The sequence below is a fragment of the Trachurus trachurus genome, assembly GCF_905171665.1.
Source record: "Trachurus trachurus genome assembly, chromosome: 22".
NCBI classification, from domain to species: domain Eukaryota; kingdom Metazoa; phylum Chordata; class Actinopteri; order Carangiformes; family Carangidae; genus Trachurus; species Trachurus trachurus.
This window is the reverse complement of record NC_139907.1, coordinates 9632352-9655551: the sequence shown is the minus strand read 5'-3', so window position 1 is coordinate 9655551 and position 23200 is coordinate 9632352. Positions and strand designations below refer to the sequence as shown.

Sequence of the window (23200 nt, the reverse complement as noted above, 5' to 3'; positions counted from 1 at the left end):
TGCGCAAGATAGAGAGATAGAGAAACTTTCAGCCTTTGCATTGTTCATTGCAGACATTTACTGGCTCGGCAATTTGAGAGAAAAAAAAGGAGTGTGTGCGCTCAGTAATAGCAAGGGTAGAGTTAGACGTGGAGAAAATATTTGTTATTATACGTAGGAAACGCCCTCTGGTTAGCGATATTAAGCAGCCGAGGACATTGGCGGAGAAGAGGCCTTGCACCGTTCCTTGTCAAACTTGTATCAAGGATGCGTGGGCTGCCACTCACCTCATCACCTAGCCTCTACACACAGTGTCTAGACTTACAGAAGATGATGGAATTCACTATCATGAGCTGCTAATCTGGCACATGCATTCAAAAGTGAAATTGAGATGTACTTTTTTTTTTCTCAACAACTCTTTAAAACTCAGACTCGGGGAGGATCAGAAATCATGAATCAGCCTCCAAAGTGCATCATGGGCTGATGAGTTCCATTATCTTCTGGGTGTGCTAGAAACCAACAGAAAGGTACCTGTGGTGTGGACTGCTCACAGAGGGTCCAGGCTGTGACAGACTACATTTGCCCCGTTGCTGTTTGCAATGAACAGGGGGGAGGGGTGGGGTAAAAGAAAGAAAGTATGTTTCAGTCCAGGCAAATCAAGACAAAGCTACCGATGAAAAGAAATCCCAAAATGAGAGAAGGGCAGCAACAAAATCATATGTGAAGGTGATAAGATTTTGTAAACCCGTGATAATAAGGAATCTGGCTTTTCAAAGTGCACAACTACTTTGAAGTGCTTTGGCCTGTGGGTGCAACAAAATGGCTGCAAATAGGAAGCTACAAATTATGCAATGTGATGCATGATTCTCTTAGGTAACAGTGATATTTAGTAACATACACATACTATAAGCAGCGACATGCTTATTTGGACTGATCTTTAGATATATAATAACCTGTGGCTTAAAATATACAACAAATATAATATCATGCTTACTAATCATAAAATCACATCATCTTTTATTATATTTAGCAGTTTTCTTTCAGCCAGCATTCCTGGGAACAACACTATGAGGATAAAACTAAGGAAATTAGAGGAAAGTCTATTGGAAGGAGAGATTTGTAGGATAGAATATTTCAGTTTGGAAATATTGGAGGAGAGAAGAAAAGAACTGAAAATGTTTAGTAGAGGAAAGAAGAAGTTAAAAAAGTTAGAAAAGAAAAAAGAATTCCCCACTTTTCTATCAGGAGACAACATGCGAGAGTGAGTAAAAGGCTGGGAGAAGTTCAGAGTTCAGAGGGTGTGAGTGTAGAGCAGGTTGTGGAGGTGTAGAGGAAAGATCTTGGGATGACAGGGGTGAATCTGGCCTTCGATGGGGTATTAGGGGCACGAGTTACTACATGGGCTGTCTCAGAGGGGTTACCAAACACCTGGCTTCTCATACAGCGGCATGTACGGGTGTAGATGTGAACGTTACCGATCGTCGCCGACTCGGCGTGCTCCGTCCTGACACAGGACTGAGGGAACCGGACGTGTCCAGATCATCAGCAGAAGACCAAGAAGACAGATCCTGCCAAAGGAAATGTTTAGAAAGAAAAATAGAGAAAAGCAAAACAGTTAGAGATGATCTTAGATATCAAGTCAAGTCAAGTCAAGTCATTTTTATTTCTAGAGCACATTTAAAAACAACAGATGTTGACCAAAGTGCTTTACATACAAGATTAATTCAAGCAAAGACAGGACAGACACAAAGAAGCATTAAAACAACAAGTGAGTGGGAATAATGGTAGGCCTATGGGAGGTTCTCATGAGACTGAGTTAAAAGCCAGAGAGAAGAGATAAGTTTTTAGCTGAGTTTTAAAGATGTCTATGGAGGGTGAAGATCTGATTGTTTGTGGGAGACTATTCCATAGTTTGGGACCAATAGCTGAGAAGGCTCTGTCACCTCTTGTTTTTAGTTTTGTAGGTGGGATGAACAGCAGTGACTTGTCAGTGGATCTGAGCAGACGAGAAGTGGAATAGGGGGTGAGGAGTTCTGTGATGTAATCAGGTGCTAATCCATGCAATGCTTTAAAAACAAATAAAAGTATCTTAAACTGAATTCTATATTTAACTGGTAACCAGTGAAGAGTAGCCAGTACAGGTGAGATATGGTCGATCTTTCTGGTACCAGTAATAAGTCTTGCTGCTGCATTTTGAATTAGCTGTAAACGAGATAGGGCTGACTGGGTGATTCCGGAGTAGAGAGAATTACAGTAGTCTAGTCGGGAGGAAATGAAAGCGTGAACCAAGGTTTCTAAATCTTTGGGTAACAGGAATGATTTGAGTTTTGCAATGGATCTAAGATGGAAAAAGCTTGTGCTGACTACTGAATTGATCTGTTTGTCGAATTTAAATCCAGAGTCGAAGATGACACCAAGGTTTTTTGCATGCTGTTTTAGATGTGAGGATAGAGGACCAAGAGCACTGATGATGGAGGAGGGAGTGTCTGTGGGGCCAAAAACTAGGAGCTCGGTTTTATTTTGGTTGAGCTGAAGGAAACTTCGGGCCATCCAGGATTTGATATCCTTAATACATTGTAGTAATACACTGATGCTACCCAGGTTAGATATTTTTAACGGGAGGTATAACTGTGAGTCATCAGCATAACAGTGGTATGAGATATTGTACTTTCTTAAGATGGAGCCCAGAGGAAGTATGTATAAGGAGAAGAGGATAGGTCCTAAGATGGAGCCTTGTGGAACCCCCCAAGGAATGGATACAGAGGAAGAGTGCATATCGTGCATTTGCACAGAGGCTGATCGACCTTGGAGGTATGAGGAAAACCACTGAAGGGCCAGTCCTTGGATACCAGCAAGATGTTCTAGGTGGTCTAAAAGGATGGAGTGGTCTACGGTATCGAAAGCTGCTGAAAGATCTAATAGAATCAGAATGCAATGATTACCAGAGTCTAGAGATGTTAATAAATCATTACTAACCCTCAGTAGCGCAGATTCTGTACTGTGTTTTTTTCTGAAACCAGATTGAAATTTGTCCAAAATGCCGTGACTGTCAAGATATGAGGTGAGTTGTGTGAATACAACTTTTTCCAGAATCTTTGAGATGAATGATAGTTTGGATATGGGACGATAGTTACCTGGGTCAGATGGATCTAGATTTTCTTTTTTGATAAGAGGGTGAATAATTGCGTGTTTAAAACAAGATGGGACATAACCAGTTACTAGAGAGCTATTTATTATTGAGAGTACACTGGGCCCAATAGAGTGTACCACTTCCTTAAACAAGTGAGGGGGGATAGTATCTAAAGAACATGAGCTGGGAGTCATGAGTGAGATTAATTGTGTCATGGAGGGGAGAGAGATTGGAACAAAGCTAGTCAAAGTGGAGGAACATGAGGATGGCTCTGAGGGATCAAAAGAGGGAGGAACAATCTGTGAACGTATACTGCTGATTTTGTTAATAAAAAATGTTAGAAAAAGTTCACAGGTATCCAGAGTGGCTTCATTTGGAACTGTGACTGGTGGTTTGAGTATTTTGTTTATGGTGTCGAATAGAACCTTGGGTCTGTTTACATGTCTGGAGATAATTTCTGAAAAGTATTTTGCTCTCTCTGTTTTGACACATTTCTGGTAATTAATAAGGCACTGTCTCAAATGAATGAAGGATACCTGTAGTTTATCCCTTTTCCATTTCCTCTCCGCTCTTCTACATTCCTGCCTGAGAGTACGGGTAGTGGAGTTAAACCAAGGCTGAGTTTTGATTTTTTCTTTTTTAAGTCTGAGAGGAGCAATTGAGTCCAATATATTTCTGCATAGGTGGTTGAAATTGTTGACTTGTTCCTCTGGGCTAAGGTCAACAGGGGGGGCAATGGAGATGAGGGTAGAGGAAAAGGCTTCTGAGAACTGGCTGGCAGTAAGAGGAGTAATCGACCTGGAGTAACGACGTGGTAGACTGGGTTTAGGAGCCTCACATGGAAATGAGGTTGAGAACATTATTGGCCAATGATCAGACAGAACATAACTATTGACTTGGACAATCGGGTCAGGGAGACCAGATGTTAAAATCAAGTCAAGAGTATGACCATGCATATGAGTAGGTTTGGTGACAGACTGCGTGAGATTGAAAGACTCAATTAAGTGTAGAAAATCACGGGCCAGTGGATTAGAGGGACAGCAGACATGGATGTTAAAGTCACCTAGAACCATTACATTGTCAGAATCAATGAGCACTGATGATAAAAAGTGGGAAAATTCTTCAATGAATGATTTGTTAAATTTAGGGGGCCTATATATGAGTACACAGAGTACTGGAATTGATCTTTCAATCTTACACGCCATAGATTCAAAGCTTGTGTAATCATTAGTTGAGGAAAGTTTACAGTTAAAATTTTCCTTAAAAACCATAGCGAGTCCTCCTCCACGGCCAGTGGTGCGTGGTGAGTTGAGAAATTTAAAGTTTGGAGGACACAATTCAGAGAAAGAGCTGACATCACCAGGTCTTTGCCAGGTTTCAGTAAGAAATAAGAAGTCCAGGTTGTGGGTTGAAATAAAGTCATTTAGAATGAGACTTTTGTTTGAGAGTGATCTGACATTAATGAGTGACATTTGAGTTGCAGCAGCTGTAGAGGTATGGAGAGATGTACCAGGGTTTAACACAGATGGGTCAGGATAAGCAGCTGACAGCTTAATGCTGATCAGGTTATTGTGATTTTGTGAAGATCTACCCGGGACGCTATGTTTTGGCCTGGAGCTGGTGATGACAGGAGGATGAGACAGTAAAGAAATAGGTAAAACAGAGAAAACGACTGGATCAGCATTGGTATCAGTTTCAACAACGGCATCAGGAGCTGCACTGACAGAGGCAGCACTATGCAATGACGGCTGGTGCCTGTAGGGGGAGTGGTTGCAGAAGGTCGCGGTCACAGAGGACTCAGGGGGCACCATAGAAACAGAAGGGGGAAACACTACCAGGGGGGAGTGGCACGTAAACAGTCAACATGTGTGAGCGAAAACGTGTACAGAGTGCTGTATGTTTGCAGTTAGTATGCGGCTACCAAGTCTATATATCTATATAATATCAGGAAGTGGTCGGGAAAATAACCTGTAAAATCTTGCTTGGTCATTTTTAGTCAACACTAGTATTTAGTTTTCATATTTAGCACAAGGTATAACTATAACCACACAATCCAAGTAGTCTCCCTTTGTAAAACTGGACATGTTCAGTTTATAATAAGTGAGGATCTACTGTACCTGTTGGCTGCTTGTGATGTCCAGGATCTTGGCCAGCTCTCTGAGGTCTCTGGTCACTTCTTTCAGCAGCAGTTTGAGGCGGTTCCCAATAACATGGACCTTCTCCTTTGCCTCCAGGCAGTCGCTGCCCTGAGAGTTGACCAGCAACTGGAGGGACATGTCCTGTAGTGAGGCCACTTTCAGCTGCGAGTCCAGCAGCTCCTGGCGGATTTGCTGTGGGGATTACATAGTGAAAACATGGATTCAATAATGATAAACGCAATAGAAAAACTGCTTCCATTTAAAATTAATGCCCTTTTGACAATAGTGTTTATATTTATAGGGTTTAACGTATAAATTATAAGGTAATAGTTCTGTACCGTGAGTGTTTTATGATGCTCATGGAGAGTGTCACTGTCCAGGATGGGATCAATGGGAACCACCTCATTCCTCCTGCGGTCGATGTTTTCTAACCAGAGCAGCAGACCGTGGCTCATCTCATGGAAGTCCTGGAGAAACGTAGAGATTCATGGTACTGTATGTACTGTATGTACTCCATATATGGATTTTCAGAATGTGTTCAAACAAGACAACTGAACTTTCCCATCAAGGCTACCGTCTCAAGATAATGACTGACACTTACTTGACATTGCATGAGTGCGTCCTGTAACGTCGTCCTCCACTCCTCCAGTGAGCTGCCCAGTTTGTCCCAGTGGTTGTTCATGTCTTTCAGTTTGGCCTGTAGCTCCCGGGACTCCTCCGTGTCTGACTGCACAAACTCAGCGCTGCACAAGTTCAGGGACAGCACGATAGCCTTGCGCTTGTCATACGCCTTCTGCAACTCCTGTGGACAAACATTTACATTTTACAGTTAATGTATGCAAACCTTCAGTGAGGCTGATCAGAGTTCGATTAGTGGTAAGAGTTTTACTAAAAACGACAAACCTTGAGCTTTTTGATGCGCACTTCGATCGTCTGGATGTCCGTGCTGAGGTCCAGCCTCCGCTGCTGCTCCAGCTCCTCCTCCGTCTCTCCCAGCCAGGTCAATAGGTTGTTCAGGTCCGAGTTCTGCTGCTGCCACTGCTGCTGACTCTGCTTTGTGCGCATCTCTTTACTGAGGTCCTGAGCCTGCAGGAGCTCCCAGCGTTCAATCACTCCTGGGATGCAGAATGTGAATGAGAGATAGTAAAAGATAGTAAAACGACACGCTACAAAGAAATTTCATCCCACCACTGACTTTAAAACCCTGCAACATTTGCATAATGCATATATTCTTTTAAATGTATGGTAATGCAGGATATACGCATGCAGCATCGGTTGTGGTGTTGTGTTACCTGATGTCTGGGACTCTGAGCTACTGGGATCTGCCAGTCCAGACACTGTGTCTTCTTCCTCCTTGAGCTCAACGCCCATCCTCTTCACTGTGTCAATACTGCCACGGCACTCACCCAGCAGCCGCATCTACAGAATCAATGTGTTAAGTTATAGTTAGCTTAAGTTACTATTTTGCATAGTGTAAGCAACATAAGTTGATCTTATTTAAAAATGTTGAAGTATAAGTGAGCGCTGAACTAAATCTGAAAATAGTATTGGTGGTAAGCCAAGGAAAAATGAATACAGGTCATTTGAAAATATAAAGTAACAAAGATTCTGTGTTCTTCATTAAATTGGTTAGAGCAACACATACGTATCCCATGTACGAAGCATCCATCTCTGTGCTTGTGGGAGTGCGGCTGCGGCTGCTGTCCATCTGCTGTAGGTGGAAACGGCTCATGTCCAGAGGATGAACATGTGACTCTGTAGAGGGAACCTCCCCTGTTGACACAACATCAGCTGGTCATCTTCCAAAGAACATGATTTAATATCAGGAAAGCAGAGTATGATTAAAAATGTAGGAATGAGACCCCGTTCAGAAAGAGAAACAAAGATGGAGAGAGAGCAACAAATGATTTGATGGTATATTCGGAAATGCAGATTGATTATTCCAACCACTTGCCACTAATGGTGCCTGGAGCAGTTTGCAAGTGATTCATGCTGCATTTCCTAAAAGTTTGACTTTCTTCCACCTCCATCTGTCTCAGCCTCATCGCAGTGCTGCCGTGTCCTGCTCGAATCAGGCGTACAAGCATTCAAAGCGATGTGCCTCTGTGTGAACGGAGCCTATCTGCAGTCGCTTTAGCAAAAAGTTCACACTTGTTCACTGTGACAATAAAACGTCATGCACTTCAAAAAAAACAAAAAAAACAACCCAAAGAGGTTAGCTACACAGCACACTGCAAGTCAAACAAAATTAAGAAAGCCAGTTAGAAAGAAGGGTTAGGCTGAATTCCATTTCAGTCCTGCTCAATTGGACGCGGCAGCAGAGACACTGAATTGAAGTGATAAAAATGGAATTGACCCTATTCCCCCCAGGGTTAGAAAGTGCTGCCATCGGTTACAGTGTGTGCCCAAAGTGTGGATAAGAGAGGAAATAAAACACAAATCAAAGTCCAAGCCTAGACTATAAGTGTGGTTTAAGTGAGCGGCTGCTATTTCTGGCCCCAAACACTTGTGGCATGCTGGGGTCTGCTGTTGCCTACCAGTGGAGGACCTCAGTGTTTGCTCTGTTAGTTTTACATAGGCCTCAGGGCTCTCTGGGATCACTACATCTGGAAGAAACATTGTACAGTACACACATTCAATAGTGGGCATTACACAGTTTGACTCCATGAACTGAGCAGTTTTGACATTCACTTGCTGGTCTTTGGTTGATGTCCCACCAAACAATAAGCGATAAATATTGTAGTATATGTCTAAAGAAAAAAACACTGCACTGACTTGGCAAAATCTTTAAGTCCCTACAGACTCACTCTCTACAGTTCTTTAAGTGTTTTAAAGCAGCTGAAAATGTCTCGAGTAAGTTCATGCAGAGAACTTCTCCTTTCATTCTCTGGCTTTCTAGAAAGGTCAAGAGTTAAGACTCTGTCAATAAACAACACATTACAGTTGTTGCATCCAGTCTCATGCTCATGTGCACACAGCTGGACTGAGTCAGAATGACACAGCAGTTTAGAAATATCTCTTTTGACTGATTGCAACATTTCCTGAGTTTTGTAACTTCAAAACAACATTTGCATGTATTTATAGACTGGTATTGATTTACATTTCTAACAAAGAAAAATAAAGTTTATTAAAAGTCATTGATTAAAACATCTTTAATTTTTATATCAGAACATTGTGTGTGTTGAATCTAACCTGACAAGGTTGAAGCAGGCCTCTGGATGAACTCTCCCTCTTCACTCTGCTGTTCTCTCAGGGCCCTGCTGGCGCTCTCCAGCCCTCGGCTGAGGTCGTAGTCGTGGTCCCACTCCAGGGGGATGGAGTCCACGCTGGCAGGGGTGTCTCTGCCCGAGCGTTCGGTCCGGAGCTGAGCCGCCAGGGAGGCAGAGCGGCCGGAGGACGGCAGAGGTGAAAGGAAGCCATCCCCCAATCGCTCACTCCAGGGCAGGCTGCACAAATCACCAGGCTCGTCCAGCTCCAGCTCACGGTCCGAGAACGACACCTCTGTATCATCATCTGCAAGCTGAAAAAATAACAAACATTATTATATATTGAGTGCAAACTGGGAATTTGAGAACTGAAAAACATGATGTTTAGCCTCTTATTTGAGACCTGGAACCAAGCAACGATAGACAGTGGAAAGATGAATAAAACATGAAATAATTTCTTATTCTCTTCTCTCTTCTTACTGGAAGACGAATGAGTTTCTTGTAGTAGCGCTCCACTCGACCAAACACTTCCTGACAGTAGCGTTGCAGCTCTTCTAGCTCCTCCTCGATGACGGCCGCATCCAGAGGCTCGCTCTTCTCTATCAGTGCCTCTCCCTGGTGGAAGATATGTTCGATCTTGGCTGTTGTCAGGGAAATCTCCTGCTGGAACGACTGTAGGACCAGAGGAGGAAGAAGAGCACAGACAAACAAGTCCTCATTAATTTTGTTTTTCAAGCCAAACAGTGACTTCTTTCACAGTCCCAGTCCCAGATGTTAATATCCTGATTTCATTTCCCAATTCTAATTTTCAGTTTGACTTGTGCAATATCGACCACGCAATGTCAGTCGAGCTGCTCTGCAAATGTAAAATATCAGAATATATAATGGCTGTGGTCTAAAGCTTAGATACGCTTTCTATACATGCACAACTCAAACTCCTAATCCTTTTAAAACTAAAAGTATTTAGGGACAAAAAGAAAACATAATGCCTCCAGCCATGTTGTTAGCATCTCGGCGTAAAGCAATATTTGGTTCTCAGACCATCGGTGGTAAATGTGGGGACAAACTCACCCTGAGTTGTTTGATCTTGGCCTGAATGTCACACTCAGAGAAGTGTTCGATGTTGGTCAGCTGCAGGTCCATCTCTGTCAGCCACACCAAGATGCCGTCTCTGGCCGTCTCAAACTCCTCCCTCTGACTAATAAAGTGCTACACAATTTAAACAGAGGAGCTGCTGTTAATAATCTACATTGTACAAGGTGTTAAGATGTAAATCCAACTTCCATTAGTCATTGATCAAACATGTAAATAAACAGCTCAGATATGCAGGCACATGAATAAAATCCTGGTCCATGTACACATTGTTGTACCTTAAGCCTACGGAGGATGGATGCCACCCTCTTCTGCAGGTTGTCCCATCGCTGATTGGCATCGTGGGCCATCTCCCTCAGTTGACAGGACGAGTCAGTGCGGTTTTCTCTGGCCAGGCGGCGATATTGCTTGTTGATTAATTCCAGCTGGGTCAGGCTTTCATGGACTTGCCTCTGGAAGGCCTAGAGAAGGACAGGACAGGGCTTTATCAATGTGGTGAAAGCACTATCTCACTGAGTCAAGATAAATTTGTGTTTCACTATGAGTTGGTATATTTTTTTATTTATTTGGATTTGTCTGTACCTCAAATTTCTTTAGTTCCTCTTTGGCTACAGTGTACAGGACACCAGAGGAGTTGGGCAGAGCAGCAGTCTTTTCTGAAGTGGCCAGCCACTCCCCGAATCGTGCAAAGTCATCTAGGAATTTCTGCCACAAACGCCACGTCTCCTCAATCCTGACAAAGGGAAACATTTGTCAAAGGTTTGTTCAGTAAGGTAAGGCTAATAGTGTGTTTCCACAGAATAATAAATAACATGCTCTCCATACACACATATCCAACATCAATCTCATCCTCTTACTTGAGTCTCCTCTCCATAGACAAGGCACAGATGCTCCTCCAGCGGCGATCAAGGCTACGAGTTGCCTGCTGGATGGAGTCGCACTCTGCATCGGTGGCGCAGGCGTCACAGTCGTGAAGAAGAACCTCGCATAGATTCAGTACAGACGCCACTCCTGTGCTGTGCTTCTCAATGTCGCGCTGAAGCTCCTGAGAGGCAAGAAACAGAAAGAGATGATGATCATACAGTATGTGTGTACAATAGGAGAATAAAACACAGGGTGGGAGAGATGGAAATAATAACATAATGCAAACAAAGTAAATAAAGCATTAAAAAATCCTTCCATGAATAAATATGGTCAAAAGGTTAATTTCTCAGTATTGATAGATAGCTAACTTGGCATTTAGAGGTACATTTTATTAAACACAAAATATTTCTTGATATAAATATCCCAGTCATCTAAATTACACCCTTTTATCTATTACTGCTTTCTTGAAACAGTTGCTGTTCCACAAATAGTAGATAAGAGTTCCTCTATTTGAAAAGAAAGAAGGAAGTGTTGAAAAGGGAAACTGGGATGTATGTATGTAAAAAAGTGGAATCATTACCTCTTTGCAAACAGTTGTGGTTAATACTGAGTAGTGGAATTACTCAGCATTAACATGTATGAAGGTTAAGACTGTACAATAATACAATATGTAATGTAGTAATGTACATATTTTAGAATAAAAATATTTTCAAATATGCACACTACTACATACCATAAAAAAACAGGGTAACTGCACAGGATATTAGATTACCTGTTGCAAATCAAGCTTCCTCTGAATCTCCTGGAAGTCACAGGCGTCGTAGGCGATGGGCTTGGACAGCTCCGTCTCTATGTGGGCCAGCCAGGAGCGCAGGCTGCTCATGTTCTTATCCAGCTGCTGCACGGCCACCAGGGTTTCTCTCAGCTTCTTCACTCTAAGAACGTCATTTATGAAATTCTGTCAGTGCAGTCTAACGACAAATAGTAATGTTATTCTGTGTGTGTTGGAACAGTTACACGACTGTGTGTGCGTCTCCCCACCTGGCTCCGATGAGATCCAGGAGGTGCTGCCAGCGATCACTGACTTTGCTGAGTTTTTGCTCAATCTCAGTAGCTTTGTTCTGGTGACTGGCTCTGGCCAGACGCTCTCCCAGCTGGTGCAGCTGTAACTTGTTCTCCTCAGCCACAGTTATCTCCTCCTGGTAATCCTGTTAGCAGTGATACAAACACAGTAAAACATTGGATTCAAAATATCAACAGATTTGCTGCATATTTCAGAAATACAACTGAGACATTAATGTTTGTTGATACAGAAAACTGCATTAGCATTAGCATTTTTAAAACCAAAAAGGAGACAGTGGATTTCCAAAGAGCAGCTACTTCTTTTACTATAATTGTAATAAAATATTCAGGCATGTTTCTATTTACCTTGCGCAGCTTCTCGATCATCTCCTCAATACTGATGTCACCATTTTGGGAGACTTTGCTCTCCATGTTGGTGAGCCACTCACAGAGCTCCCTGTACTTCTCGTTGAACACGGTCCATTCATTCAGCTTCTCGCTCACCTGCTGCCTGCGCAGGGACAACTGCACGACAATGAATAAACAGTGAGAACTCCATCATTGTTCACAGTGCATGTAATGAATAAATGCAAGGTAAAGTTCAAAATGTCTGAAAGTCTACAAAGGAAGCACAGTGACAGAGATGGCTGCACACTGACTGATTCATTTACATGAAGCAGCCGGTGTGTGCGTCTGTGTATTTCCTGTGTGTGCATTTTATCTGCTCTGCACAGGATGCAACTCTGAAAAAATGGTTTTGAAGTTTTTGGTTTTCGCTAAAGCAACCGACAACGGATGTCAAGTAGACATGAGGAAGACTGAAGAGAAAAATCAATTTGTTTTAAGGTTCGTTTGTCATTTAGTTCTTCTATGAAGTGCATTGTGCAGTCTGGGTGTCGTGTTTTTGAAAATCATTCGTATTGTATGTTTTCCTATATCTATATAGTAATCAGCTGTATTTGATGGTGGCTCACTGACACCACCCAGAGGTTTAACACTAGCACCACCATCTGGTATCTCAGGAACTACAGAGACAAGTGTGTCACAGTGACACAACTTACAGTTATTTACATGCACATTCACTATAATTTAAAGTAGAAGTAGTAAAACTCTCATTTAAAAAATGTCATCAGTAGCAGTACACAGGATGCTGTATAGCTCAGATAATCATCCATGCAAATGTAAATCATGGTACCTGGTGACAGATTTCATCCCACTGACGATGCAGCAGCTCGATTCGCTCCTGCAGGACACAGAGGTCTTCAGCGCTGATGTAACAAGACAGCGACTCTCTGAGCACAGTCAGGTGGGCCAGATCTCCTGTCCAGCCGTTAAACGTATTTTCCAGGTCCTGTTGTTGAGACAAGAAATGTGTGTGTAAACCTTGCAGACAGATTGCTCTGCAGCACCTTGTGACCTGAAAACCAATGTCTATTACATTAAAGTAAACTCAATGGATGATTCTACACTTTCTAGGTCAGCATCCCCAAAGCTTTTTTATTATTTTTAGCTCTGTGCTTTTGGTACATTAAATTTCCTTCTTGCTAAATTCCCACTTAATGAAATTAAAAATGCCTGAAGGCACTTACCTTGCAGCGAATCTGCTCAGCTTGCAGATCCTCATGGTGATCAGGAAGAGGCTGGGAAAGCTGTCGTTTGAAAGCTCGAAGTTTTTCCAGCGATCCACCAATACCTCTCTCACACCTCTCCCAGTCCTGTGTATGACATGAATCATGATGTAAACAAACACATAACACCAACAATGCTTGCTAACAATGCAGCTGTACATAACAAAGGGTGAGAAATCTGAAAAAACATATGTAAAGCAAGATCAGGTAAAACATTTACACTATCCCTTCAAGGTCTCCTCAGGTTTCTTGTACTCTACAAGCTGTTGTCAATTTGTCTGGTGTACCTTTAACAAGGTGGCAAGCTCTTTCTTCTGCTCGTCCAGGCAGATGCTGGCATGTTTCCATCGCTCTTGGATATCAGTGAGCTCTCCCTGCAGGACCATCTCCGCCCGGCTATCAGCCGACAGGAGCAGTTGTCTGCCGGCCTCCACTGTCAGGATGTAGCTGCCCTGTTGTCGCTGCAGCACCTTTTCCTTCAGCTGTTGCAGAAAAACACAGTCACTCAGATAAAGTCATATCAGATGAAGCAGGGTCCACCACATCAAGAACAGCGAGACTTTATCAACATACATGAGCCCTGTATACTTTATACGTTTATCCTCTCCTCATTGATCAAGATTTTGATCGGAGAAGATCTTTGCCAGGATTCACTGCACAGTACGTCTTCCTGACAAAGATCCACTGGTACTAAAACACTAATCAATACAGGGAATAAATGCCAGTTCTGTGGATCTTAGCGGATGGTTCTGTCCTGCGCCAGCTAGATATAGCTATGATTTGTACTCGGTAAGCTTTTACATTATGTACCTGGACCGCATCCAGCATGGAGCGGGCTTGTTGCAGAGGCACTGTAGTCCCTGCCTGAAGGGGCTCTGCAGGGTGAGACACCTCCACCAGCCATTTGCGCAGCTTCTCCACCATTTCTCTGTAGCGCTGCCACTGACGGATCAGACCATCGATGATGCCGCGCCTCTGCTGAGCCCGGCGAACTACGCCCTGCCACTGGTTACTCAGCAGAGCCAACTTCAGGTTGAACTCATCTCTGCAGGGTAAGGAGGGGAAGGAGAATAATAAGTAACAATTAGATTGATCAGGTCTAACAATCTTGCACTCAGAGTCGGCACTTCTATACTTGATAGTAAATGACAAGCAGAACAGTGACAGACTGCTCACAGCATGGATTTGAGCTTTACCTGTCGTCCACCTGACCCTGCTCTAACATCCGCTGTCCATCACTGATGATAGAGTGAAGGATTTGTTGGCGACTGAACATCTCAGCTTGGAATAACTGGATAGACAACAAATCAATGATTAATTAACAGGAACTTGTAATTAAACATCTAATTAAAAGTCTTTTTCTTTAAAAAAAAAAAAAAGAAAGGATTTGAACCTCGTGGGCTTTTTGCTGCTCCATCAAACTCTGGTAGTTCCCAGAAATTTCCACAGCCAGATTCTCCTCAGTTTGGACCAAGAACTCCATCCATGTTTCACACTTCTCCAGGAAGGTCTGCTGCTGCAGCAGGAAGGACTGAAGTTTGCTGCAAAGAAACAAACACAGAAGTGAAAAAACGAAATAAAGACACTTTGATGCTCAGCTGTCTCTACAGTCTAGTCACTTGATCTTATATTACTGAAATATGGAAAAAACTGAATCTTAATAACAACATTAAGAATATAAGAAGCATTTGTGTGTCGTACCTGAATCTCTCTGTGGTCTGTGCTGAGCCTGTCGACCAGCTCCTGTTGAGGTTCTGCATGCGTTTGATCTCTGAATCGTTGAGCGGGAGCCGATAACCGAGCTCATTAAGACGCTCTAATTCAGGGGCCATGCTGCTGAATTTCAGCATGAGCCTCTGTCAGAAGACAGGAGAGAAATGTTAATTCACGACAATTAGTTAAGTCGATTTGTTCAATTTAACAGAAGAAAGCAACAGCAAAAAAATACCTTGAGCTCCTGCATGCGGTCCTGGATGATGGTCAGGTCAGTGGAGCTGTTGGGATCTTGCACTTTCAGAGCCTCCTCAGCTTCAACTATCCAGGATCCCAATGAATCCAACTGATTGTTAAAGGTTTCATAATCTTGAACTCCAGTCTGTTGTAGGAGAGAGACATCAGCAACCCCAAAGTGTAAAATCTATGATTCTGATTGGTACACTGAGTACTTAAATGAAATCTTGGGTAATCATGTTTTTCTTTTACCTGCAGGGTGGTGAGCTGTCTGGTAAGAGCCTGTTCCACAGTAGAAAGCCGCTGGGTGAGGGAGAGATGATCCGACTGGATGTTCGATGCTGCTGATGTGTCCACTTGCTGTTTCAGCTGATCTCCCAGTTCTTGGAGAACTTGTAAGGACGCCTGCACTGGAGCTTGGGACCGGAGCAGCTCCTGAGACAAACATTCAAAAAGAGTTTTTTCATGCCAAACTAAAAACTGAATTCTTTCCATCTTTCATTTCCATTATCACAAGTGGTAAAGTGCATGATAAGGCCCGAGAACACGCACTGAAACACTTACCACTGAAATGGTTGCTCAGATATTAAACAATGTTATGGTCTCACTCACGCTGCATTCGTGGATCCAGTCGGACACCTCCTCATCAGAGATGTCCTTGCTGCAGGTGGTCTTGAGAAGCTGGTCTGCCTTCTCCTCCTGCAGCTGGATGCTGCTGCAGCTCTGCTCGTAAAGCTCCTTGTAGCGCTGCCACAGCTGCAGCAGAGCTTTGCTGCTTCTCAGACGCTCCGCGATCTCCTCCAGTAAGCCAGTCCATCTGTGTGCAAACATTATAGGGATGTTAATCATCTGCCTGTGGCTTAAAACACGTGTCCTGATAATATTGTTACAAAAATACATGTTAAAGTTAGGTTTTGTCACCTTGCATTGACGTCCTTGAGGGCGTTGTTTAGGGAGTCGGAAACTGAGGGGTGACACTCCTTCAGTAGTTGGTGGGTCACAGCACCAAACTTTCTCAAGCTGCTCTCCTGTTTCTCCAACTCCTCTTGCAAATCCTTTTCAGATAACAAACCACAGGAGGCTTAATTCACAATTACTGACAAACATGGCATTAATAAGACAATCTGCTATAAAAAGATACATTTTAACTTCATCAAAACAAGATTCATAAACACTTTGTAATGCAACAAACGCTATTAAAAGCCAGCTGACATGGCACTACAGCAAATCGAACACCTCTTCATCCCGTCATACCTGCAGACTCTGCACCTGCAGCTGAACGGCCTCCAGGGAGCCTGTGAGGAGGCGAAAACGAGACACAGAGTACCTTCCCTCCATCAGGTAGCCATTGATCTCCTCTGAAGCGCGTTTGTATAGACTCCACTGATCCAGCACCGACTTCAAACTGATCTTTAGCTGTCCTATCTGTTAAGGAGCAGAGCACAGCGGATTAGGTGGGTGCAACTGAAGTGTCACATTAAAAAAACACAAAAAAACATAGGGAAAAGAGAACAGGGGAGCTTACCAAGTGGTCCAGGTTAGCCCAGGTGTGATTGACACACTGGAGTGTTTCCATGACAATAGCACAGGCCTCATCGGTCTTGTTCTGGACAAGGGCACAACCCTGCTCCTCCACCCGCTCTAATTCTTTCTCTTTTTCCTTCACCAACTCTTCCATTTCCTAAAAGTAAGAGATAGTTTTCAGATGATAAAAAAAACATGGTCTAAAAATTGAGTAATAAATCTGTAATACATCAGCATGGACACAGTGAAAGAGGCCTAACCTGACAGTCTTTGAGAGCATTCTGCACTGATGTCAAATCCTCTATCCGGTGTTTCCTCTTGAGCCTTTCCTCTTGAGTCGCCATCCAGGACTTCATGGCCTGAATGCTGCTCTCATACTCCAGCCACATCTCCAAAAGGCTTTCAAGGAACTGAATCTGGAAGTAATTTATGCACATTATGATTTTATACATGACTTTCGCACCGATGATGACAGTGGTTGTTCTTCTTTAAGTCACAGCTTCATTGCCTGTGGCCTCACCCTCTCATTTATTCGGCCTTGTAGGATCTGCCAGCGCCTGTTCATGGCTCCCAGACGCTCAGCAAAGTCTGTCTTATCACTGCGCTTGCTCTCCACATCCTGACCACTGATCTGCAGCACTGACTGGTTGACGAAGTCCACAGTCAGCTGCTTACAGCTTAAGTCTACCCTGAAGCCCTACAGCGGGGAAACAACAGCAGATCAGACATTCAACATTTTGGATTCATAATTTGTATTTGTATCGTAGCTGCCACATATTGGTCTTTATTGGTGATATAAATGTATAACAATCTGTATGATAAGTCGACTACCTTGTACTTTTGCAAGTAGTCTTGAATCACATTTGACCCCACAGCACTCTTGAGGTTTTCTTCATCTTCCTCAATGACATTCTCCATCAGGGAGATCCAGTTAAACAGCTCAGAAATGGCATGACGGGAGGCCAACTTCTCCATTTGGATCTGAGAAGAAATGAAATGTGGTGCATTTTAACATTCTGGGAGGAAATGTCAAGTGTTGCCAGCCTGAGGTTAACCTTTGACTGAAAAACTTCTGCATAGGAGTGAAGCAGCAGAAAGAAGTAATCCTATTTGCCCTGAAGCAGCTAAGCCTGTTCAGTCTGACTCCATGTGACGATACCTGATGCAGCTTCTCCTGGACCACTGGGATGCGTGTGAGCAGCTCAGTCCATTGCGTGTCAATGCGACCCAGCTCAGACCGCAGCACCACTGTGTCCACTTTCTTAAGGCGCAGCAACTGGTTGCCCTCAGTTACCACTGAGCTCTTCAGGCTGGACTTTCCCTCGACTTCCTTTGAAAACTCCTGAGAGAGACAATGACAAGACTCATCAACTGGCAGGCAACCAAAAGGAAACATATGAAACAGTGTTATGATTTCATTTTTAACCAATAAAACTATTATTGCTATGACACAGCAGGGCTTTGGCACTACACTGCAGCATTACACTCCTCCTAAATAGTAGGATGAGAGATAATAAACTGTGACTCCAGTGAATGAGATTGCTATTTACATAGACGGTGGGCGTGTAGAAATAACCTACACTTTTCCCACACATACGTATCTTTAAAAGTGTCCTTAGTTGTGGCTGGTGCCAACAGTTCAGTGTGTGTGACCGAAAAACTTCAAGCAATAATGTTGCTGGAGGCTCAATCTCTGGATCAATACAAGGGCAAACACAAATCAGAAAAAGAACATTGTCCGCGGCCTCACAAGGAAAGCAGAGAGATGATCTCGGACGGTTTCCAGCTCCTGCGGCACCAACACCGCCTGCGTGTTCCAAAACTCCAGTCGCTCCAGAGCGGACTGCAGCCACTCGCTGAGCTCTGCACACTCCCTCTGATACCTGCAAGGAAAAACAGTTTAAATATATACAAATCACATTGGTGCAGGTACAAATTTTCAAGTTCAAGAGTCTGTAAACCAAATAGCTTGTCCCCTGTTATCTGTGAAACAATCATCCTTTGCAACACTTCCTTTCTATGAAATGTGTGAGGGTGTAGGGAATCTGAAAAACACTGTTATTTGTCCTCTATGCCTAAAATGAGACATTATTCTGATGTGTTTCTTACCTGGTCCAGTGTTTCAAGATGGCCTCCAGACGCTGCAGTTCCTTGTTGACCTTGGCTGTATTGTTTAGCCAGTGGTCTCCAAGCAGGGCGAGTTGGTTCTCCAGTGCAGGACAGCACACTGACAGTAAGAGATGTTTGCCCTCCTCCAGCACCTGGTAGAGCTTGTGCTGGTGCTCGGTCAGTTTCCCCTTCAGACCCTACACAGAATTGAAGATTCATAAAAATCTTAGAAAAATGGGATAATAACTGTTTGTTTTTTGATATCCTTCCACTTTTTTCTATTATTGCTTTATTTACTTCATTATAAGCTTAACATACCACATCCTAAAATCTGATCTTTGTACCTGATATAATGAGATCCTGTCCATGAGTCTTTCTTCTGTCTCCTCCACCAGACCAACAGAGGGGATGTTTCCTTCAACTGCCTCAAGTTGTCGGTTCAGACTCTGGTAATCCTGCACCAAGCGGCACCAAGTCTAACAGAAAAAAAAAATACAAAGAACATTGAGAAATTAGGCATTAGATGTCGACCACTATAAATGATTTTGGTAACACTTTATAATAAGTACACACTATTAAGCATTAGTTAAACATTAATAAATACTGAATTCTTCATTTATAACGCATGAATACTCATTAGTATGTAGTTTATAAACACAGTTAGTGCTTATCATTGATTTTTGATTTTTTTCATGATTTTTATTCCACGTTCATTCTACTTCTTTTTAACAGAAACAGCAGAGTTCTTGTATTGTAGGTGCCCCCTCACAAGTTTCATACATAGTTAACATCACTAGTTCTCTCTCACCTCCAGGATACACTCGAGCTCAACTCCTTTACTGTGTGCCTCTTTCAAGACGCTCTGAGCCTCAGCCAGTGTCTCCTCCAAGGCTTGGCTCTCTTTGGGAAGCATCAGCCCACTGATTTTCCTGAAGTATGTTTCTGTTAGAATCATATGGGACTCCAGACCCTGAAAGAACTCCTACGAAACAGAGAGAAACAAACACACCAATGAGCTCTGTTTTTGTCTTAACACTGTGTCTCCAGTTCTTCTAACAGTAGGTGCAGTGTTTCACACCTTTGCTGATAACCATTTGTTACACCCACAAACTTATAGTAGTAGAGTCCAAGATGAGCGAACCTTATGTTTATCCAGGTGACTCTGGACTTCCTCCACAGAGCTAGCGACGATGCGCTGATCAGCAGCCATCTTGTCCTTGGCTGTGTCCACCAGGTCGGTCAGGTCCCGCAGAGCACGCTCATACTGCTCCTTCAGAGCCATGTTCTGGTTCAGCCCGCTGCGCCGGGAACCCACCGTCATCACCAGCTCCTCATAAGAATCCTGGAAACACACACAGACAGTATTGTTTTTACATTTTATGTACAATTTCTTCTGCTAAAATGACTCCCATCGGTGCAACTTTCAGTCATGTGCATTACCTGGAGTTTTAGTATCTTGTTTGTTGATATCTGATCTGCTTGCAGTGCTGCTCCTCTGGTTTTGAGCTCAGTGATTCTCTGTTCAAATTCTTTCAGGCTCTCCTCTGCGCTGGCAATGACCTTAGAAGAGATAAATGACACAAATGAATGACATTTACAGTGATAACTCTTGTTGTCTGTAAGCTTTGGCAGGCGATGAGTGAAATGTGTGTGCATTCATGTCAATGCCAAAGCCTGTATTACCTCCAGCTGTTTGGAGGCTGGTTCGCCCATGGCTCCAGCTAAGGCCTGTAGGATCTGGCACTTTGTCTCAATTAAAGCAGTTTGGAGAAGCTGTAGCTCAGTCTATGCAAGACAGAAGACAATTTATTGTGCATTTCCTTTGAGAAATCAGCTGGTACAAGTTCAAAAACAAATAAACATGACATAATACAGACATTTAGAAAATGAAGAAACTTTGTTCTGCAAATCTTAAGATATAAATTAATATTTGGAGGTAGAGTGTAAAAACCTGGTAGGCTGTGAGTTCATGTGCTCTGGTCCTCATGTGGTCACAGCGTTGTCCCAGAGCACAACCCAGAGCTCCTAGTCTCTCTTTCAGGCACTCAAGGTTGTCCTCCAGCAGCGCCCGGTCTTCATGTGTCAAACCTGAAGACCCAGCTAGCAGAGCCTGGCTGAGCTTCACCTCCTCCGTCACATGCATCACATCGTTTTCTAACGTCTGCCAGAGAAGATCAAAAGCAAAGATCAGTTTAAAAGTTGAACTCTAAAAATATTCTGCTACAAAGTTGAGTAGATAAACCACAACTTTGATGACTTTATTGTTGTGACTTCGTTTTTATTGAATCATCAAACAACAATTTATGAAGTTAACTTGATTTGTTATTTTCAAGCCTTGTGGAATAATGAAGTTTCACAATTAATTAAACTCTCTGGGGCTGATCGTACCTCCTGCTTTTCTAGCTGGGTATCTGCGTTTTCAGCCAGCAGCACTGAGCCAGAGAAGACGTTGTTCTCCACGCCATCCAGCCAGGAGGAGGTGGATGACACAGCTGTGTAGAGCTGCTGTTCCATCTGCGCCACCTGTGTCTCACCACCGCCGGGCTGCGCACAAACAAGATGTGACACATTTATGGTTTAACAAAAATATTTAAATGACATGTCTTGCCATTTTCTCAATGTGGAGACAAAAATGGTAAAACCTGAGTGGTCATGTCTTCTATTGTCTGTCTGAAGCAGTCGTACAGATTCTTCAGGGAGGATTTGTCATCTTGTGTTTCACCTTTAAACAATGGACCAGCTGTGGTCACACGAGAGGGTCTGGAATAAACCTGCAAAAGGCATACAGCAGTCTTTAGCTTTAAACATCCACAAAAACATCAGGGAAAAAATATATTCTGCCTCTATCACCACATAGCATATTGCACCACAGCGTTTGTACCAGCTGCTTGTGGTCCTGCTCCAGAGTTTTCTGTAGGAGCTGTAGTTTCGTTTTCAGCTCTAATCTCAGGCTCTCCCATCTCTGCCTAAACTGTTCTCGTGCAACCTGAGCTTCCCTCTCAACCAAAGCTGCTGTTGAAAATGGCTCTGTTGTGCTGCAAAGTGACAGAAACATGAATTAATTCATGCTTTATTTAGATTTTGCCATTGGTGCATACATATTTGACTGTTTAGTTCTATTGCTATTTGTATGTAAGTGTGGTATAGACGGATGTAAAATACCTGACACTGCTGGGCGAGGCCTGTTGGATGAGAATCTCCTCCCCTCTGCTAGCAACTGACTGAAGCAGCTTTTTCTGCTCTGCAAGTTGCTCCTCCAGCTCCTAAAGAGCAAACATGCAATACAACACCAGTGGTTAGACAAACAGCTTCTGAACTATTATTGTGACGGTAGAACGATATGATGGTATTTCCATGTCATTGTTGTGGTTTAGACGTTGTGACAGCGTACCCTCTGTCTCTGAAGACTGTCCTGGTGCTGTTGGGTTCGTGTGGTGCGGGCCTGGGCCAGCCAGTCCTGCACACTGGGACTCTGGGAGAGACTGGAGTCTGACTCACTGTCCTCCTGCTCCTGCAGAGAGCCCTGTAGGACCAGGTAATGCAATGCAATGTGATGCAAGACTAAATCAAGAGACACACATCAGCAAAAAAACTGAATCATCATTTGCAAATGTATAAAACTGCAGAGATGCCACCTAGGAGCTAAAGGATAAACACTGAATATGCTCCCAGGAGACAGAAAGCAAAGTCTTTTTGTGCAAATTCATTGGAAATAAAAACATATTTAAAAAAAAAAGGAATTAAGATAGTAAAGAAAGCAAAGAGACAGAATTAAATCAACTAATGCATCAAATATTTCATTAATAGGTATGTCAATATTTGAAGCCTGTAGCCACCTCACCTGGATGTTACTCTGCCTGTCCTGTAGCATCCTCTGCAGCTCCAATAGGCCGCCCTTCAGAGTGCGCAACCTCCCGGCCAGCTGCTCTGCCTCCTCTCTGGTCTCTGTCCGTCCCTCCAGCAGCAGGTTCTCACTGTGCATGGACAGCTCCGACAGGGCCAACACCTTCTCTTCAATCTCCAGCAGCATGTTCTGCAGGAGCAGGAGAAGAGAGGCCAGCTCAAACATGGTGCCTCACCACCTACAGCAGCAGGTCCTCTCTCTACAGAACAGTCCCGCCAGTTTCCGACTGGCCCCCCTACACCAGCAGCTTTCCCCGGCCACAGGACAGGGAGAGCTCTCCCTGTGTTTTCATCCTTGGCCCACCTCTTCGACATCGCCTTCTGTGCCACATATTACCACTAATCCTTCACGCTTCATGCTCTGCAACATACATGCTCTCGTTCAAATTCAAAAAGAAATTATCCCCTGCAGAAGACCATGCTGAATGTCCAGACCAGTCAGGGACACCTCTCAGAGAACGCTGCTTCAATCTTTGGAGAAACATTTGTTGTCTAATAGCATAGCCACAACTCAAGCGATAGCTCCCTGCATGCAGGCAGAGAGTACTGTAACTCTCCCTCCCTCCCGCCTTCCCCTCCCAGTTCTCTAGGATTCTCCTACTTGGATATTCTAGC

General features: G+C 43.5%; 1 protein-coding gene across 1 annotated transcript in view; it reads right to left on the bottom strand.

Moving 5' to 3' along the window:
• Positions 1-23200, bottom strand: part of syne1b (spectrin repeat containing, nuclear envelope 1b) — a gene marked incomplete at its 5' end in the record, with an annotated part of 71632 nt that overhangs the window by 2316 nt on the left and 46116 nt on the right. The window contains 49 exons of the mRNA XM_083998852.1: positions 511-569; positions 1455-1547; positions 5227-5439; positions 5586-5714; positions 5849-6049; positions 6151-6362; positions 6540-6666; positions 6893-7020; positions 7785-7853; positions 8440-8767; positions 8934-9125; positions 9525-9662; positions 9824-10006; positions 10128-10278; positions 10403-10590; positions 11182-11344; positions 11451-11617; positions 11838-11996; positions 12667-12822; positions 13061-13186; positions 13387-13581; positions 13910-14144; positions 14296-14390; positions 14493-14640; positions 14801-14955; positions 15048-15194; positions 15302-15484; positions 15662-15866; positions 15971-16104; positions 16304-16474; positions 16575-16730; positions 16834-16989; positions 17094-17270; positions 17405-17554; positions 17733-17915; positions 18324-18456; positions 18683-18879; positions 19027-19158; positions 19491-19664; positions 19824-20024; positions 20123-20242; positions 20366-20467; positions 20634-20843; positions 21071-21226; positions 21325-21453; positions 21564-21717; positions 21845-21945; positions 22074-22205; positions 22524-22715. Of these exons, the coding sequence (XP_083854978.1) occupies positions 511-569; positions 1455-1547; positions 5227-5439; positions 5586-5714; positions 5849-6049; positions 6151-6362; positions 6540-6666; positions 6893-7020; positions 7785-7853; positions 8440-8767; positions 8934-9125; positions 9525-9662; positions 9824-10006; positions 10128-10278; positions 10403-10590; positions 11182-11344; positions 11451-11617; positions 11838-11996; positions 12667-12822; positions 13061-13186; positions 13387-13581; positions 13910-14144; positions 14296-14390; positions 14493-14640; positions 14801-14955; positions 15048-15194; positions 15302-15484; positions 15662-15866; positions 15971-16104; positions 16304-16474; positions 16575-16730; positions 16834-16989; positions 17094-17270; positions 17405-17554; positions 17733-17915; positions 18324-18456; positions 18683-18879; positions 19027-19158; positions 19491-19664; positions 19824-20024; positions 20123-20242; positions 20366-20467; positions 20634-20843; positions 21071-21226; positions 21325-21453; positions 21564-21717; positions 21845-21945; positions 22074-22205; positions 22524-22715 (7805 nt within the window). The remainder of the gene's footprint in view (positions 1-510; positions 570-1454; positions 1548-5226; positions 5440-5585; positions 5715-5848; positions 6050-6150; positions 6363-6539; positions 6667-6892; positions 7021-7784; positions 7854-8439; positions 8768-8933; positions 9126-9524; positions 9663-9823; positions 10007-10127; positions 10279-10402; positions 10591-11181; positions 11345-11450; positions 11618-11837; positions 11997-12666; positions 12823-13060; positions 13187-13386; positions 13582-13909; positions 14145-14295; positions 14391-14492; positions 14641-14800; positions 14956-15047; positions 15195-15301; positions 15485-15661; positions 15867-15970; positions 16105-16303; positions 16475-16574; positions 16731-16833; positions 16990-17093; positions 17271-17404; positions 17555-17732; positions 17916-18323; positions 18457-18682; positions 18880-19026; positions 19159-19490; positions 19665-19823; positions 20025-20122; positions 20243-20365; positions 20468-20633; positions 20844-21070; positions 21227-21324; positions 21454-21563; positions 21718-21844; positions 21946-22073; positions 22206-22523; positions 22716-23200) is intronic.